This window comes from Haliotis rufescens, unplaced genomic scaffold (assembly GCF_023055435.1).
Source record: "Haliotis rufescens isolate VD_foot unplaced genomic scaffold, xgHalRufe1.0.p SCAF_6, whole genome shotgun sequence".
Classification (NCBI taxonomy): Eukaryota; Metazoa; Mollusca; class Gastropoda; order Lepetellida; family Haliotidae; genus Haliotis; species Haliotis rufescens.
The window spans coordinates 54,916,959-54,937,518 of NW_025964334.1; the positions used below are offsets into that span (position 1 = coordinate 54,916,959).

Sequence of the window (20,560 nt, forward strand, 5' to 3'; positions counted from 1 at the left end):
GTTCTTTTTGTCTGTTTGTAAGGCTGAAGAAATTAATTAACATGCGCCCTTTGTCGAAATCTTTATAGATCACAGTTAACCAATCAGTGTTCAAAAATGCGTAAAACCAGTCTCTGGTCACGTTCAGTTGCGTTGCGTATCATCCGGGTACTCACGGGGAAAAAACAATAACAAATGCGACAACCAGTCCGGGGAATTGCGTTAGATCAGTGCCCCTTTAAGTCAACTTTGTGATTTATTACAAATTAATTTACCTGCTGAGACAAGATCTACCTTTTCCGTTTCTTTATGTGAAAGCTTTCAGGATTTTACGTAGAATAGACATTATTATTTATTCATGATTATTACCTATGTATTTAATTCTAAGTGCACTTATTTACATGTTTATGGGATGTACGCATGATCTGATTAATTGTTTGATACATGAATCTAAATAGCTTTTGTCAGGGCTGCGGTCAAACAATTACCAATCAGCCATTTTGTTCCCTACTCTTCAGACTTGCAGTGGGTACCCGGGTAACAAATTTGGACTCGTCCTAGCCCTATTACGAACACCGAACTGTTGGTGCCACTACCTCATCACGTGTCTAGACGGAGTCATGCGACGACAAGTTGTGAAAATTTGCTGTGTCACCGCTATTCTACCAATCACAAGCCGTGTCGGTAAATCGTGCGAGTCCGGTATCTGGCTCCCCGTTATACCGCGATCAGCCGGTCGATGAGACACAGACAACACCAGCCAACAGCCACATTATATTTGACCAGCAAACTATCCGAACATGGCGGGCGATGTCAGGGTACGTGTTTTGCGTTGGGTTAATTGAATGACTGTCAGTCGGTTTTAATGAAGTATTTTGTAGTAGTATGTTGATATTACGGCCAAGCAGAGATATTAGCTTCATCGCATGGTTTTTTGTGGCTGTGCTGTTGAAACATCGCCGCGCTTGTTCACAACATTGGTGTTGATTTCGTAACGGGGAGCATCTCAAAATCATTTACACATTTATATTCATTAGCTTCTTTTCAATGAAATTTTTATATTCGTTGTGATTGTGTTTCTATGAATTTTAATAATTTTCAACCATAACAATTACATGGAGATTTTTATCATCGCCTTTTGTCCAGTGCATTATGTCTCAAAATATATTTGATCATAAATTTATATATATCTTCCTTTCTTACGGCTTACTCGATTGTGATCGGCCAGCCAGAGGTTTCAGATCACGAAAAGGAAGCTAATGTCTACATGAAAATCTTTCTCAATTATTGTCAGTAATCATTTAGATATTATTAATAATATTTAGGTTATGAGATGGTAACCTTAATAATCTTCATAATGAAAGTTTAGCCGATTTGTAAGTTGCAGCAAATAAATCACAGCAGCTGCTGGATAAACAAGTCAAACAATATCATTAAGTAATTCAAATATCACCTGTTGCAAATATTGTTTTATATATCTATAAACCAGAAAACATTTTTTGATCGTCCGAAATTCTTCGAGGAATTTGGGACCTTCTGATTGGTCAATAGCTATTTCTCATTTGCGAAATCTAATTTTTATGGCTATGCACTTTCTCAATCATTGTCAGTAATGAAGATCTGGATTAGAATAGGTCTTCAGCAACCGATGCTTACCCTAAAAGGTGACTATATGCTTGTCGTAAGAGGCGACTAACGGGATCGGGTAGTCAGGCTTGCTGACTTTGTTGATGTATGTCATCATATCCCAATTGTTTAGATCGATGCTCGTGATGTCAATCACTGGATTGTCTGGTCCAGACTTGATTATTTACAGACTGCCGTCATATAGCTGACATATTTCTGAGTGCGGCAATGAACAACAAACAGTACAAACAAACTTCATTCAAGTGGCACTCCATGGGTACAATACGTGAAGCCCATTTCTGGTGTCCCCGGCGTAATACTGCTGGAATATTTCTAAAAGTGGCATAAAAAATACTCACTCATGTGGGACTCTGGTTATTTCTTGGTTTACCACTTTTCCTGATGACTGTTGTGATCTGAATGACCATTGCTTTACACATACAAGTCGGCCTTTTCTTTCCAATCTATAACCTGGTATAAAAAAAATGTATCAAAACTTGTACGTTATGTATTTACTGGCAAAATCAACTTTTTAAAAATCACAACCTAACAATTATCCCTATTTAAGATCTGCGTAGTTTGTGCTTTCGTAAAATTATTGCCCCCCTAAGAAGGTATGTAGGACCCCCTCATTCAAAGTATATTTATATCTACCTAAATTTTAACTGCAGAAGATTTGTTCACTTAATCCCTGGCTAAAATTTCAACCATCGCCAGTAACTGTGGGGAACAATACTGGTAGCAGAGGTACCGTAAGTCCCCTTGGTCCCTAGTATGGAGTCCTTATGTTTGTTGCTGGTGATCTATAGCCCCATTTTTATGTCGTGTCATTGCCCAATAATAAGATATTTTTAATGTCATACAACTAGTTTTAGCCAGTCTGTGATGTATTGCTAGTTTTTATACTGTCCTTCGATGACACTTTTTAAAAAAATATTGTGTAATATGTTCAAGTCACATTATGGCAGAAATATTGCTGACATGACTTCAAATAACACTCACTCACTCACTCACTCACTCACTCACTCACTCGTGCTGTTGTTGACAATACCAGGTACCGAAGCTTTGCATGTGGGACAGTTGATTATGTGGCTGCTTGCTGCCAGAATAGGTCTTCAGCAACCCATGCTTGCCGTAAAAGGTGACTATGCTTGTTGTTAGAGGCGACAAACAGGATCGGGTGGTCAGGCTCGCTGACCTGGTTGATGCATGTCATCGTATCCCAATTGCGTGGAACGATGCTTATGATATCAATCACTGGATTATCTGGTCCAGACTTGATTATTTACAGACCGCCATCATATAGCTGGAATAATTCTGAGTGCGGCGTTAAACAACAATCAATCAATCAAATGCTTACTGCCAGCATCTTTTACCAACATGAGCTCTACTGCACATTGTCACACTTTACTGCAGTCCTCCATTCAATTAAAATGGATCCTTGTGTTACACACAGAATGCCTACTGTCCCCATAATGGTGTTCCACGGAATTGTCTTGTATTTCTTAAACAGTACCTGACCCTTGCTTGTATTGAGGGCATGTGACCTGAACTACCGGTATTCTGGTCTTCACGTACAGGCACTATCAGCCACCTGGAGCTGTCTGGCCGAGATAAATGTAAAGTAACCATGGTAACCGGTATTTGTTATTTTTCACAGTCACTGGGTAAGCCGGGTTACAAGTTTACGAACTGGGCAACAACCTACTCATGCCGCCCGGAACTGTACTTTGAGCCAGAAACAACGGAGGAAGTCAGACAGGTGTGTATTGTTGTTGTTTGTTTGTTTGTTGTTTAACGCCACCCTCAGCAATATTCCAGCCACACATATGAGTGAGTGAGTATGGTTTTACGCCGATTTTAGGAATATTCCAGCAATAGAAGGCAGGTGACGCCAGAAATGGGCTTCACACATTGTACCCATGTAAGAAATTGAACCCGGGTCTTCATCGTGACGAGCGAACGCTTTAACCACAAGGCTACCCGAATGCCCCACACATATGATGGTGGTATATAAATAAGCGTTTTTGGATCAGACTATCCAGTGATGAGCATCGATCATGGGATTGCAATATGATGACATGCATCAACCAATTCAGCGAGCATGACCATCAAATCCTGTTGGTCACCTCTTACGACAAGAATTTGTTGCTGAAATCCTATTCTAACCCAGATATCTAAGACCAGCATAGGTTGCTGGGGACCTATTCTAACCCGGATACCTAAGACCAGCACAGGTTGCTGGGGACCTATTCTAACCCGGATACCCACGACCAGCATAGGTTGCTGGGGACCTATTCTAACCCGGATACCTAAGACCAGCACAGGTTGCTGGGGACCTATTCTAACCCGGATACCTAAGACCAGCACAGGTTGCTGGGGACCTATTCTAACCCGGATACCTACAACCAGCACAGGTTGCTGGGGACCTATTCTAACCTGGATACCCACGACCAGCTTAGGTTGCTGGGGACCTATTCTAACCCGGATACCCACGACCAGCATAGGTTGCTGGGGACCTATTCTAACCCAGATACCCACGACCAGCATAGGTTGCTGGGGACCTATTCTAACCCAGATACCCACGACCAGCATAAGTTGCTGGGGACCTATTCTAATCCAGATACCCACGGCCAGCATAGGTTGCTGGGGACCTATTCTAACCCAGATACCCACGACCAGCATAGGTTGCTGGGGACCTATTCTAACCCAGATACCCACAACCAGCATAGGCTGCTGGGGACCTATTCTAACCCAGATACCCACAACCAGCATAAGTTGCTGGGGACCTATTCTAACCCAGATACCCACAACCAGCATAAGTTGCTGGGGACCTATTCTAACCCAGATACCCACAACCAGCATAGGTTGCTGGGGACCTATTCTAACCTGGATACCTAAGACCAGGATAGGTTGCTGAGGACCTATTGTAACCTGGATTCCCCATGGGAATGTAACTGGTTTCTATCCTCAATTGTTTAAATCCCAGTAGTGTGGTGTTAACGTCAGTATGATAGTTTCAACTTATGATAAGGACAACAACAATTATGTTTGTGTGTATGGATGTACCTGTCTAAAATTATGCAAACTTTGCTTTGTCTGGTTGATTATGTTTGGATTATCTCATGAAATTAACCCTGACATCTTTTGATTGTATGGGAAATAGAGAATCTCACCTGTGTGTCTTTTGATATCAAATATATCAACACGAGTTGATAAAAGTTGAAAAATTCTGAGGCTTGACGAGATGTTTTTCCGCTTTTATCAACAAGCTCGAGTGTTGATATATTTGATATCAAAAGACACGAGGGTGAGATTTTATTTATCATCCAACATCATTCTTCCAACCTTTTCAATTTGTAGACAGTAATAAGCAGTGTCTTCAATGTAAAAAGTACTGCTAACAGCTTCAGTAGCAGAGCCATTAGTGATGGCATTTGATTGTGACGTCATGGTAACCAGTAATGTCACTGTGGTCTGCAAAGCATTGTGATGTAATTTCATTGCAGCGATATCTACAGTGTAGATATCGCTTGATCTCATCCAAGGTTATCTCCTGTGGGAGCCAGTTTTGGATGATAAATGAGTGTGTTGCACTGGTCAATAGCTGATATATTTGCACAATACATTTTATTTCAAGATAGTTTTTGACCCCTTGAAATCAATTCAATGCAGACTGAGGTGAAGAAGTATACTGGTTGTCACAGTTTATTTCTCTTTCAAATTGCTGTGTTTCATTCTTGGAAAGTGGACATAAACAGTTTAATCATTATGTGCAGTGCAGAAGACGAGAATTGTGAGGCAGCATTGGAACTGTGAAATTTCAAACTATCACCATGGTCAAATGTAACAAATGTTATATTTGGGATTAAACTTTCTTAGCAAAGTACAGATTCTAGTACTTTATTGGTTTGTGTCCTGTCCAGGGTTTGAAATCACACTCTTTGAGTGACTCTTAGAGTGAGCACATGAACTAACCCACCCAGCTTCTGTGGCATCTACAAACATGAAAGTCCTCGGTGGCTGAGTGGGTTAGATTGCCAACCCAGACAGGACTCAACTCCCAAAAGTACTAGAATCTGTACTTTACTATGAAAGTGTGATCCCATATGTTACATTTGTTATATTTGACCACTTTGCACATTGTGTATTCATATTATCATGATAAATACCATAATTACAAATTTTTTGTAAGAATCTTTCAAGAAGAAAATTCTAGGTCAACTTCATTTCAGCTAACCAGCAGGCCCGCTTGTACAAAGTGATCTTAGCGCTAAGACAGTTGTAACTCCCATACTTTAACATTAACTCACAACAGTCTTAGTTGGGTGTCGTTCCACAAAGTGACCTTAGCGCTAAGACAGTTGTAACTCCCATACTTTAACATAAACTCACAACAGTCTTAGTTGGGTGTTGTTCCACAAAGTGACCTTAGCGCTAAGACAGTTGTAACTCCCATACTTTAACATTAACTCACAACAGTCTTAGTTGGGTGTAGTTCCACAAAGTGACCTTGGGGCTAAGACAGTTGTAACTCCCATACTTTAACATTACCTCACAACAGTCTTAGTTGGGTGTAGTTCCACAAAGTGACCTTAGCGCTAAGACAGTTGTAACTCCCATACTTTAACATTACCTCACAACAGTCTTAGTTGGGTGTAGTTCCACAAAGTGACCTTAGCGCTAAGACAGTTGTAACTCCCATACTTTAACATTACCTCACAATAGTCTTAGTTTGGTGTTGTTCCACTAAACTGACCTTAGCGCTAAGACAGTTGTAATTCCAACTAGCGTTAAGATCGCTTTGGGCATCAGGGCTCAGTACAATTTAAATCTTTGTTACAAGTATGATTAGTTTTGAGTGATTTTCTTCTAAACTTATTTACAGATACTGGCATTTGCACAGGAGAAAGGTAAAAAGGTGAAGGTCATTGGATATGGTCATTCGCCATCAGACCTTGCGTGTACCACTGATTACATGATCAGCCTCAGTCGCTACAACAAGGTAGTCAAGGTGAGTGTTCAGGGCCATCTTCCCCAGGCAAGGGAGTTAACTGACTTTAAAAGTCCAGTTTCCACCCTTGCCGAACTAGGCTGAAATTCCTGGGCTCGATCGTAGCGCCACCAGTGGCTGTTACAAATTAAGTCCCTTCTATGTCTCTCCTATGATTCCATAGATTCCAATCAGATTCCACCTCTCGTAGCACTTGCATTTGCTTCAAACAAAATGGTGGCGCCCAGTCAAGACGATCTGATCGATAATCAAGATCTATATATTGTGAGAAAACGGGTCTTACATCGCGAAGTGCATCAAATCACGTGAGCACCTTGATTAAACACTTGAAAAGATTTTGAAAATATCTGTTGTCAAAGAGTTGGCAGTGCACATGCTGTGCAAATCCTGCAATCGACCGAAATCTGCACGACAGTTTACAAACTGGATTTCGATTTCGGTGCGCGATTTTGATTGGACTATGCATAGACTTGTTAGTCCAGCCAAAATCTAACTCCATAATACCAGCCTAGTTCGGCAAGGTTGGAAACTGAACTGTTATAGTCAGTTAACTCTCTTGCCTTGTGAGGATGGTTCAGGGCAGGCCTTGGTAGCCCAGTGGTGAGAGTGTTTTCTTGCCTCATGGACGGGTCTGGTTTGAATCCCTTCATAAATACGGTAGTTCACTCTGGGTGTTTCTAACCACGATGTGATTTGAGTACTCTTCACTCTTTGCAAAAAAAGGAAATGTTTTTGTCTATAGTCACCTAGAGAAAATATCTATACTATATTAACAACGACGTCCCCTTCTGTATGATTTATTGCGCTTAGTTATGTTGCAAAATGATAAGATATCAATTTTTGAAAGTTGTACATCACGATAAGACATATTAATGTCATTAATGTCAGAAACGAGGTGGAGGTTTTGATTGAAAAAAATTGCAACAAGTCTTAGTAAGGCATGTGCGTGGTTGCATGTGTGCGTTTATAGTGCTAGCACACTCAGACACAGTATACTGACTCCAAGCCAACCTGTCCTCGTTTTATCCCCGTAATGCTGAGCACCAGAAAGTAACAACAAGTGCCACATTTAAACAAATTTTGGTACCAGGCGGCCGATCGAACCCTGACCTACAACTCTCCAGGCAGACACTCTGTCCACTAGGCCATAGAAGCAGTTTTCAAATTTGAACAAGCAGACCAAGAAACAGTTATTTCATAGCCTTGAATTAAATGTGCAAGGACCGCCAATTTGGCGATTCTTGTTTTCCTTCACTTTGACAGGTAGAGGTACCGGTATTGGAAAATAGTACATTTCCTCGTATAAGCATCATTTGTGAAGATCCGGGTTGGAATAGGTCTTCAGCAACCCATGCTTGCCGTAAAAGGTGACTATGCTTGTCGTACGAGGCTACTAACGTGAACAGATGGTCAGGGATGATGCATGTCATCATATCCCAGTTGCGTGGATCGATGTTCATGATATCAGTCACTGGATTGTCTGGTCCATACTCGATTATTTACAGACCGCTGCATATAGCTGGAATATTGCTGAGTGATGCGTTAGACAACAAACAAATCATTCGTGATACATGGAATAGAGGACTTGCTTTAACCTCATTGTTTCGAACAACTTTTACGTGAGTAATTATTGATGATGGAATTGTTTCATCATGTGTACCTGTATTGTTTGGTTGATCTCCAGGTTGACACAGCCTCTCTCCAGGTGATGGTGCAGGGGGGATGCCTGGTGCGGGATCTCAACAACAATATACTGCCTTCACATGGCATGGCCTTCAGTGTGTAAGTCAGATGTGGCCTTCAGTGTGTGAGTCAGACGTGGCCTTCAGTGTGTGAGTCAGACGTGGCCTTCAGTGTGTGAGTCAGACATGGCCTTCAGTGTGTGAGTCAGACATGGCCTTCAGTGTGTGAGTCAGATGTGGCCTTCAGTGTGTGAGTCAGATGTGGCCTTCAGTGTGTGAGTCAGACGTGGCCTTCAGTGTGTAAGTCAGACGTGGCCTTCAGTGTGTGAGTCCGACGTGGCCTTCAGTGTGTAAGTCAGACATGGCCTTCAGTGTGTGAGTCAGACGTGGCCTTCAGTGTGTGAGTCAGACATGGCCTTCAGTGTGTGAGTCAGACGTGGCCTTCAGTGTGAGTCAGACATGGCCTTCAGTGTGTGAGTCAGACGTGGCCTTCAGTGTGTGAGTCAGATGTGGCCTTCAGTGTGTGAGTCAGACATGGCCTTCAGTGTGTGAGTCAGACATGGCCTTCAGTGTATAAGTCAGATGTGGCCTTCAGTGTGTGAGTCAGACGTGGCCTTCAGTGTGTGAGTCAGACATGGCCTTCAGTGTGTGAGTCAGACGTGGCCTTCAGTGTGTGAGTCAGACGTGGCCTTCAGTGTGTGAGTCAGATTGGCCTTCAGTGTGTGAGTCAGATGTGGCCTTCAGTGTGTGAGTCAGACGTGGCCTTCAGTGTGTGAGTCAGTTGTGGCCTTCAGTGTGTGAGTCAGACATGGCCTTCAGTGTGTGAGTCAGATGTGGCCTTCAGTGTGTGAGTCAGACGTGGCCTTCAGTGTGTGAGTCAGATGTGGCCTTCAGTGTGTGAGTCAGACATGGCCTTCAGTGTGTGAGTCAGACATGGCCTTCAGTGTGTGAGTCAGACATGGCCTTCAGTGTGTGAGTCAGACGTGGCCTTCAGTGTGTGAGTCAGACGTGGCCTTCAGTGTGTGAGTCAGATGTGGCCTTCAGTGTGTGAGTCAGACGTGGCCTTCAGTGTGTGAGTCAGACGTGGCCTTCAGTGTGTGAGTCAGACATGGCCTTCAGTGTGTGAGTCAGACGTGGCCTTCAGTGTGTAAGTCAGACTGGCCTTCAGTGTGTAAGTCAGACGTGGCCTTCAGTGTGTGAGTCAGACATGGCCTTCAGTGTGTGAGTCAGACATGGCCTTCAGTGTGTGAGTCAGACGTGGCCTTCAGTGTGTGAGTCAGACGTGGCCTTCAGTGTGTGAGTCAGATGTGGCCTTCAGTGTGTGAGTCAGATGTGGCCTTCAGTGTGTGAGTCAGACGTGGCCTTCAGTGTGTAAGTCAGACGTGGCCTTCAGTGTGTGTCAGATGTGGCCTTCAGTGTGTGAGTCAGACGTGGCCTTCAGTGTGTGAGTCAGACATGGCCTTCAGTGTGTGAGTCAGACATGGCCTTAGTGTGTCAGTCAGACATGGCCTTCAGTAAGTTGGACGTGGCCTTCAGTAAGTCAGACATGGCCTTCAGTAAGTCAGATGCAGCCTTCTGAAAGTCAGACATAGCCTTCAGTAAGTCAGACATGGCCTTCAGTAAGTCAGATGCAGCCTTCTGAAAGTCAGACATAGCCTTCAGTAAGTCAGACGTGGCCTTCTGTATGTGAGTCAGACGTGGCCTTCAGCGTGTGAGTTGTGTCAGAAATTGGCCGGGACATGTCTTTTTGAGGAGCTGTGTGTACTAAATGTTCCTCTATGTTGATTAAGATCACTGTAACATGAACTTCGCAGTCTTGATTATACAATGATATTATTGATCCTAATGAAAACCAGTACAGATGATATTATTCAGTTTTACAACACAAAAATCCATGGCATGTCGGAAAAAATCTCAAAACAAAACTCCCAGCCTCCTTTTGAGTGTCTGTCATATGTTGAAGATAAAGTGAAAGCACTTCTTCTGTTCATAACCCAATAACGTTTGATTGTCAGATTGGGGACAGTGTCGGAGTTGACGGTTGCTGGTGTGATATCAACTGGAACCCATGGCACTGGCGCCAACTACGGCACCATTTCTTCATATGTGAGTAAAATTACCAATAAGTTGTCTGTCTTGTGTGAATGAGTGAGTGAGTTAGGTTTAACGCCCCCTTTAACAGTATTCCAGTTATATCACGGCGTGTCAGCTTAATGTGGGAGGAAAGCCCGTAGTGATGCAGGTCTCGGACGTTTACCACTTCCGTGAAACCCACAAGCATTGGTATGGAGCTGACAGACCTAGAAACATAATTAGGGCGAACCGGGATTCCAACCCACAATCATAGGTTTCTGGCGTGCTCAATGGACGCAACTCTGCACAGTGAATTGCGGCGCCTTAGACGACTGGGCCCCCCTCTTGTGTCAGAGTTGGACCTGTTTGGATCAAACCGTCACTCTCTGGCTAGGCTGCCTCTGTGGTTGAGTGGATAGAGTGTCTGCCCAGTGAGTGGAAGGTTGATGGTTTGATCCCCATACCAAAAGACGTTACAAAATGGTACTTGTTGCTACCCTGCCTAGTGCTTGGCATTAAGGGTACCTTGGCCACACTTTTTTAATTTTATGTTTCACAGATTTAGGCCAGTTTTTCCACACAAGGTCGGTTGCAATAAAAATAAAAATTATTGTCAATCAGTTATTTCTTTATATGAAAGTCTGCCATGGAGTTAAAATTGCAGGTGGCCCCTTGAATCACTGACAGTGATGTAGACACAATATTTATATTTAACATTTTGTATTGTATAAGAGGGTCTACATTACTGGTGGGACAAATAATAAAAGTAAATGTTTTTATTTCTTAAACTGGCTGCTAGACAGTAGGGGCTTCGGGCTAGGGCTGCGACGAGTCCATATTTACTGCCCGGGTACCCACCCCCCTATTACCCGACCCTACCCGGGTACCCACTGTAGGTCTCAGGAGATGTCTCAAAATGTCCGATTTGGAACATTTTTAGCATAGCCCTGGCAAAATGTATTTAGATACATGTATTAAACTTTCTGGTCATTCATACACTGAAGCTGAATTAAGTTATATCTTTATTCAACCATATTAAAAATCAGAAGGAATGGGTCCATAGTCAGAGATAAATGCAAACATTAGTGACTTGTAGTGTAACCATAGAGTTCTAGATAATTTTTGTCACGAAACAATATATCACGTGACTAACCCGGGTCCTACTCAGTACCCACCCGACCCGGGTACCTGAGCTACCCGTCCCAGCCCTACTTCGGGCCTATGGAATTAAAAATAGAAACTGTGTGGTCTTGTCAATGAGTTCCTTGCGAACTGTATGTCAATACAAATAAAGCCAAAGTGAAATAAATAAAGTCCTCAAGCTTTGCTACCTATGTCAATGTCAATGAGTGTTGATGTTTCATTGCTGCTAATTGTTTTTAAAGATAGTGACGTTTCTGGTAAATTTGAGGATAAGATAGAATAACCTCTAATGGTCTTATTGACTTCTGGAACTTCTGTTTAGGAGGTTCAACTTTCTAGTGAGTCAAAAGCACATGTCTGGTTTATAGCCATGTTTAATCAACTAAAGGGGAATAACTCCCAATGATCTACAGTACAGTGCTGGTACAACAACTAGCTATAATAACTGTGTACATAGCACTCTGGTGGAACACGCTATAATGTAAACAAATTAGATATATTGACTTACGGCTACATAACCTACTTTAAGATTAAACATTTTATAACCAACCCATGTATGACCAGGAAAGTGGAAGCCAGTATTGGGTCATGAAACATAACTGATGCAACAGTGCAGTCATGGTTTTTAATTTGGTGTTCAGGTTGTTGCCATGGAGATCATGACTGCATCAGGGGAGATTATTGAAGTTTCTGCAGAGAAGAATGAAGAGTTATTCCTGGCAACGACGCTGTCTTTGGGGAGTCTTGGCATCATCCTCACCGTGACGTTCCAGTGTGAACCAGCTTACAACCTCCAACAGAAACACTATCCCGCAAAACTAGACCAGGTAACAGGGAGTGGAGCAGTTTGCAACATAGTCGCCTGCCTACTAGCCTATGGCTAGCAAAATTATAGTTGGGCTAAAGATTTTGAAATGTCCTTAACTTGACTGTCTAATGACATATTTACTGTATTTTTTTATGCATGCCTCTTGATAAAAAATGTTCTCTCATTTCTGAAGATGAATATGACCATTTAAAATCAAAACTTAAATTTATATCCATGATCAAGGTTGCGAAATCAGAGTTACCCCCCTTCATAGTATTTGACTCATGATTTGCAGTTTGGGTTTTCTTAAGGGATAGCTTCACAGAATCAAATTTCAAGAAAATTAAACTGTTGAATATTTAAGTTAGTGAAATTTGAAACTTGACAGTGACTTTTAAGGCTAGCTAGCCCACCAAGCCAACAATATTTTTAGACTATTTCACACACTGGAGTGGAGGGGGAGAGAGTGGTCAGTTCTCACAAGTTTATACATTTAAAATTGTAAGGGTCAAGAGGTTTTAAGAATTGAATTTGAGCTAATATATTTCATAATTTAACAAAGCAACGCAAATAACTGAAATCTATTATTAATCATTTTCTACCAAAATAATTTTTTTGGTATTTATTTGCAAAACTAAATTATCTAAATTATTAAAAGATGAATATTTTATACCAACGAATAAATATTGTCTATTGAACAATTGCTTTACAAACACGTAACTGCTGAGATTAACAGCATCGTTTTGTGCCATTGATTAGAGCATTTTATTCAAATGTTGACCTCACTGAGCTGTGATTTATTCCAGGTGCTGGAGAATCTCAATACATACGTCACATCCTCCGACCACTTCCGATTCTTCTGGTTTCCTCACACTGACGACGTCGTCTGTTACCATGCAAGCCGAACTAAAGAGGTCAGACTTGTTCTTTGATGCCATGGTGGCATGTCCAGTAAAGTTATGTTCAATGACACATGTGTGTAAAAAGTGAGTTAAAATTAACGTTGAATCGGCCATACAGTGACCATCTGTAAAACAGGCGATGAGTGTGCTTCTTTATTGTTTTGTTTTCATGAAAACTGGCTAAAAAATGTAAGTTAATCCTGTTTATGTCACCTTGTGTTCAAAGTGTTAATAATAAATATTAAAGTGAGGATAGGTTCTGTCATAATATAAGATGATACTGACCGTGTCTAACCGCGGGCTCAGGACACATCTCTAGTTGGTCTGTGAAGATCCGGGGTAGAATAGGTCTTCAGCAACCCATGCCTGCCGTAAAAAGCGACTGCTTGTCATCATAGGCGACTAACGGGATCGGGTTCGTCAGGCTCGCTGACTTGGTTGAAGCATGTCATCAATCCCAATTGCGTGGATCAATGCTCATGATGTCAATCACCGGATTGCCTGGTCCTGACTCGACTATTAACAGATTGTTGTCATAGAGCTGGAATATTGCTGAGTGCGGCGTTAAACAACAAACAAACAAACATACAACTAGTCTGATTTATTTGAATATTTCAGGAGCCATGTGTGAAGGGGAGCTGGTTCAGGGACATGCTGGTCGGCTACTACATTCTACAGATCCTGTACTGGCTCAGGTAGTTTCACAGATCCTGTACTGGCTGAGGTAGTGTCACAGATCCTGTACTAGCTCAGGTAGTGTCACAGATCCTGTACTGGCTCAGGTAGTGTCACAGATCCTGTACTGGCTCAGGTAGTGTCCCAGATCCTGTACTGGCTCAGGTAGTGTCACCGATCCTGTACTGGCTTAGGTAGTGTCACCGATCCTGTACTGGCTCAGGTAGTGTCCCAGATCCTGTACTGGCTCAGGTAGTGTCACCGATCCTGTACTGGCTCAGGTAGTGTCAGACATCCTGTACTGGCTCAGGTAGTGTCACAGATCCTGTACTGGCTTAGGTAGTGTCCCAGATCCTGTACTGGCTGAGGTAGTGTCACAGATCCTGTACAGGCTCACGTAGTGTCACAGATCCTGTACTGGCTCAGGTAGTGTCACAGATCCTGTACTGGCTCACGTAGTGTCACAGATCCTGTACTGGCTCAGGTAGTGTCACAGATCCTGTACTGGCTTAGGTAGTGTCCCAGATCCTGTACTGGCTCAGGTAGTGTCCCAGATCCTGTACTGGCTCAGGTAGTGTCACCGATCCTGTACTGGCTCAGGTAGTGTCACAGATCCTGTACTGGCTCAGGTAGTGTCACAGATCCTGTACTGGCTGAGATAGTGTCACAGATCCTGTACTGGCTCAGGTAGTGTCACAGATCCTGTACTGGCCCACGTAGTGTCACAGATAATGTACTGGCCCACGTAGTGTCAGACATCCTGTACTGGGACTATGTACAAGGTAGTCAGCACAGTACCCAGTCACGTGGATTTCACCATTCTGAAAAACCACCTGCATCACTATATAACTGAAAACCTGTTCAAAGTGGCATCCACCCCAACCCCCTGTCAGGGGATCCGATGGTCACGGTTTGAGTAGGACAAGCACTGACTGACCATGCTGACTGTGTGTTAATATTTCCTGGTGGCATGAATCGATGCTCACATTATCGACCACTGATCTGCCTGGTCCAAGACCACTTTCAGCAAGGGCAACTCACGTCACTTTACCATGCCAAGCTTGCTTTGGTCAACAAACCCCTGCAAGATCGTAGCGGTCGTATCACTGTCAATGGATTCAAACCTGAGACACTCACTCACTCTCCTTCACAGCACGTTCCTGCCCCTCCTGGTGCCCTCCATCAACCGCTTCTTCTTCCACACTCTGTACTCATCCTGCGCTGAGAAGGTCGACAGGTCCGACAAGATCTTCAACTTCAACTGCCTCTTCAAGCAGTATGTCATGGAATGGGCCATACCGAGGTAAAGCTGCACTCATTTCTTCTTTAGGTTTTATACCAATAGGGATTCAAAGCAGGACAGGACCCTGCATGTTGTGAGTGCCGATATAGACTGGTGATATAATATGTGGTTGTGTCATCATTCTATGAAATAGCTGTGCTATGCTGTGCTGTGCTGTGCTATGCTGTTCTGTGCTATGCCATGATATGCTGTGCTGTGCCATGCCGTGCTGTGCTTTGCCGTTCTACGCTGTTCTGTGCTATGCTGTGATAGTTCTGTCCCTTAGGTGCTAGGATCTGTAAGAGTTCTGTCCCTTAGATGCTAGGATCTGTAAGAGTTCTGTCCCTTAGGTGCTAGGATCTGTAAGAGTTCTGTCCCTTAGGTGCTAGGATCTGTAATAGTTCTGTCCCTTAGGTGCTAGGATCTGTAAGAGTTCTGTCCCTTAGGTGCTAGGATCTGTAAGAGTTCTGTCCCTTAGGTGCTAGGGTCTGTAAGAGTTCTGTCCCTTAGGTACTAGGGTCTGTAAGAGTTCTGTCCCTTAGGTGCTAGGGTCTGTAAGAGTTCTGTCCCTTAGGTGCTAGGATCTCAAGCACCTTCGTTACACCCCTGGTGATATTGCTGCAGTGTGAATGTGGCCCGTACAAGAATCATTACAGATTGGTTCTAGATTGCAAACTTACAAAAAAACTCCCAACTTCTCTCTTACATTCCCTTAAATTCAAATTGACAAAGGAAATAATTTTAATAGCTGGGGGAAGAGTATTCGGTGTCACAACAGTCATCATTTGTTTGAAAATATAATGGTCAGGCACAGTGGAGATCTGTGACTAGTGGCAGCGATAGTATGGAGAGCTCCGGGAACTGACTCTACTAATTGTGGAATTAAATCTAAGGTTCTCCCTGAATATGATCCAGGGTTTGTGAGGTCACAAGCGTCTTGTAGAGTGATAATGACTTGCATCCTGCTCCACTTGTGTCATTCTCGAAATATGTTGTGATGTTGTGAGTGAAATAGCATCATTCACTCTGATCTAAGACTGCAGGAACTATGATTCTGATGTTGCCAGAGACAAGACGGCGGTCGTGTTGTTTGAGCTTCGGAACTGGATACAGCAGAGCAGGTTCCCGGCGCACTTCCCCGTGGAGGTCCGCTTCGTGAAGGGTGATAACATCTACCTCAGTCCTGTTCACGGCTGGGACGCCTGCTACATCAACATCATCATGTACAGGTAATTAAACACCTTGATATATAGGTAATAAACACCTTGATATATAGGTAGAGAACACCTTGATATACAGGTAGAGGAACACCTTGATATACAGGTAGAGTAAACCTTGGTATACAGGTAGAGGAACACCTTCATTTACAGGTAGAGGAACACCTTGATATACAGGTAGAGAAACACCTTCATATACAGGTAGAGGAACACCTTGATATACAGGTAGTGATCTCTCTGATATACAGTAGAGAAACATTTTGATGTACATGAAGAGAAACTCCTTGATATTCAGGTAGAGAAACACCTTGATATTCGGTTAGAAAAACACCTGTGTATACAGCTTAACACAAACACCATGATGTACTGGAAGAGAAAAATCTTCAACAAATTTCTATTGGTTCAGTTTTCCAAGCTCAGGTTAACCACCCTGGTGGTATAATGAATGAGAAGACCTCAATGTCATTTATTGATTTATCAATCTGATCTGTAATAAGCCAGTGTCCTCTTGGTTGTAGACCTTTCAACAAGTTTGTCCAGAATGACAAATATTGGACAGCTTTCCAGAAGATAGTCTCGGATGTTGGAGGCCGACCACACTGGGCTAAGGTATGAATTTGTTGTCCTCAAACACATAAAACTAAATATAAACTGAAATAGAATTAACATGCAATGTCACTTACAAGTTTCAGGAAATAATAATTATTTTTCTGTTCCCAGACTTTCTATGTTTGTGATTGATTTTGTCACAAGTACAATGTATGAATGATATTAGTTGTATGGACACAGCTCTCCACACAAAGGGATGGTGGAGTAGCCTATTTAAAGCGTTCACTGATCATACCAAAGAGCTGGGTTTGATGCCCACATCGGTACTGTGTGTGAAGCCCATTTCTGGTGGTCCCCGCTGAGATAATGCTAGAAAAAGCGGAGTAAAACAACACTCACTCACTTACACACTGTAGAAAAATGCCCATGTTTATGCTATTACCATAAAAACTGAACATATTTTCATCAGATTTGTTTTCTGCATTGCTGAATTGTTATTGCACAGGTTAAATATTCTATTTATATCCTTGCCGTTTATGGCTTTGTACGAGGAAACCTTTTTTCACTGTCATGTGTAAATAGGCAGACATATGTGATCGGCAACATAATCCAATTAAGCTTAACAGAATAATACTTCAAGGACATTAAAAGTTGACACATATTTATCTAATACCATACAACGCGAATGTTGTTGTGTTACAATCGATTTCTATAATGAGGCATCACAATACCCTATGATGTAATTTGTGAAATTTTGTTTCAAGATACACCGGCCAAACAATGCAATGTGATGTCAGCCTAGCAACAGGGTTGCTGGGGTCATTGGTTGTACATGTCATTGAATAAGCCCAGGGATGTTGGGAGTCAATCTTTCTCAGTTAACTAGTTTCTTGCAAAACATAAGCATGCATTTTGGTGTTAAGTTCTGTGTAATACAAGCTTATTTGGTCAAACAGTGGTATCTCTAAGGGGCGAGCAATAGTTCTTTCTAAGACACCAGTATTGCTGACTTCACATTGATATGGAACATCCAGTTACCTAAGTTTCAAAGTTGAAAGTTTTTCTTTCTCACTTTATGAAAAGGTTAATGTGAGCTACAGTGCCGTGGCACTCTTTGTGACATTTCTGAACCTGTTTTGTGATGTTGCAGGACCACAAGCTGGGACGAGAAGATTTCCAGAAGCTCTACCCAAAGTTTGAAGCTTTCTGTAAAATCAGGGAAAGCTTGGATCCTAATGGAATGTTCTTGAACTCTAATCTGGAACGTGTGTTTGGACAAAGCCCCTCTTTCACAAAAATTGTTTGATATAATGTATAACTGTATACTGATGACATATGCCTGTACATCTATTTATTCACTACAATATAGCCTGGTCAACTGTCTACATCCATTTTATCACTACAATATAGCCTGGTCAACTGTTTTCATCCATTTTATCACTACAATAAAGCCTGGTCAGCTGTCTACATCCATTTCATTCCTGCAATAATGCCTGGTCAACTGTCTACATCCATTTCATTCCTACAATAATGCCTGGTCAACTGTCTACATCCATTTCATTCCTACAATAAAGCCTGGTCAACTGTCTACATCCATTTCATTCCTACAATAATGCCTGGTCAACTGTCTACATCCATTTTATCACTACAATAAAGCCTGGTCAACTGTTTACATCCATTGTATCACTACAATATAGCCTGGTCAACTGTCTACATCCATTTTATCACTACAATAAAGCCTGGTCAACTGTCTACATCCATTTTATCACTACAATAAAGCCTGGTCAACTGTCTACATCCATTTTATCACTACAATAAAGCCTGGTCAACTGTTTACATCCATTTTATCACTACAATAAAGCCTGGTCAACTGTCTACATCCACTTTATCACTACAATAAAGCCTGGTCAACTGTTTACATCCATTGTATCACTACAATAAAGCCTGGTCAACTGTCTACATCAATTTTATCACTACAATAAAGCCTGGTCAACTGTTTACATCCATTGTATCACTACAATATAGCCTGGTCAACTGTCTACATCAATTTTATCAATACAATAAAGCCTGGTCAGCTGTCTTCATCCAATTCATTCCTACAATAAAGCCTGGTCAACTGTTTACATCCATTTTATCACTACAATAAAGCCTGGTCAACTGTTTACATCCATTGTATCACTACAATATAGCCTGGTCAACTGTCTACATCCATTTTATCACTACAATAAAGCCTGGTCAACTGTCTACATCCATTTTATCACTACAATATAGCCTGGTCAACTGTCTACATCAATTTTATCAATACAATAAAGCCTGGTCAGCTGTCTTCATCCAATTCATTCCTACAATAAAGCCTGGTCAACTGTTTACATCCATTTTATCACTACAATAAAGCCTGGTCAACTGTTGACATCCATTGTATCACTACAATATAGCCTGGTCAACTGTCTACATCCATTTTATCACTACAATAAAGCCTGGTCAACTGTCTACATCCATTTTATTCCTACAATAAAGCCTGGTCAACTGTTTACATCCATTTTATCACTACAATAAAGCCTGGTCAACTGTCTACATCCACTTTATCACTACAATAAAGCCTGGTCAACTGTTTACATCCATTTTATCACTACAATAAAGCCTGGTCAACTGTCTACATCAATTTTATCACTACAATAAAGCCTGGTCAACTGTTTACATCCATTTTATCACTACAATAAAGCCTGGTCAACTGTCTACATCAATTTTATCAATACAATAAAGCCTGGTCAGCTGTCTTCATCTAATTCATTCCTACAATAAAGCCTGGTCAACTGTTTACATCCATTTCATTCCTACAATAAAGCCTGGTCAACTGTCTACATCAATTTTATCAATACAATAAAGCCTGGTCAGCTGTCTTCATCTAATTCATTCCTACAATAAAGCCTGGTCAACTGTTTACATCCATTTTATCACTACAATATAGCCTGGTCAACTGTCTACATCAATTTTATCAATACAATAAAGCCTGGTCAGCTGTCTTCATCCAATTCATTCCTACAATAAAGCCTGGTCAACTGTTTACATCCATTTTATCACTACAATAAAGCCTGGTCAACTGTTTACATCCATTGTATCACTACAATATAGCCTGGTCAACTGTCTACATCCATTTTATCACTACAATAAAGCCTGGTCAACTGTCTACATCCATTTTATTCCTACAATAAAGCCTGGTCAACTGTTTACATCCATTTTATCACTACAATAAAGCCTGGTCAACTGTTTACATTCATTTTATCACTACAATAAAGCCTGGTCAACTGTTTACATCCATTTTATCACTACAATAAAGCCTGGTCAACTGTTTACATCCATTGTATCACTACAATATAGCCTGGTCAACTGTCTACATCAATTTTATCACTACAATAAAGCCTGGTCAACTGTCTACATCCATTTTATCATGCTGCGCTTGGTTACAAATTCAATTTAGCGCGGTTAAATCTACAGGTAACGTAGCTCTACATTGAAAAGACAGAACGTTTAGCTCCTAATTATGCAGGGAACAGGTTCCTTTATTCGTTCCTACAATACTTTATAGAAATGACGAACAAAGTCATTGTGA

General features: G+C 41.8%; 1 protein-coding gene across 1 annotated transcript; it reads left to right on the plus strand.

Annotated features, from left to right (window-relative positions):
* The first annotated feature begins 542 nt into the window (after nt 1-542).
* On the plus strand, nt 543-20,139 carry LOC124138198 (L-gulonolactone oxidase-like). Its single transcript, XM_048386266.1, has 12 exons — nt 543-797; nt 3,266-3,367; nt 6,494-6,619; nt 8,304-8,401; nt 10,317-10,407; nt 12,159-12,344; nt 13,132-13,239; nt 13,846-13,922; nt 15,056-15,205; nt 16,252-16,413; nt 16,920-17,010; nt 18,101-20,139. The coding sequence occupies exons 1-12, from the start codon at nt 780-782 to the stop codon at nt 18,254-18,256; spliced, it is 1,365 nt and encodes a 454-aa protein (XP_048242223.1). The 5' UTR covers nt 543-779; the 3' UTR covers nt 18,257-20,139.
* The last annotated feature ends 421 nt before the right edge of the window (nt 20,140-20,560 follow it).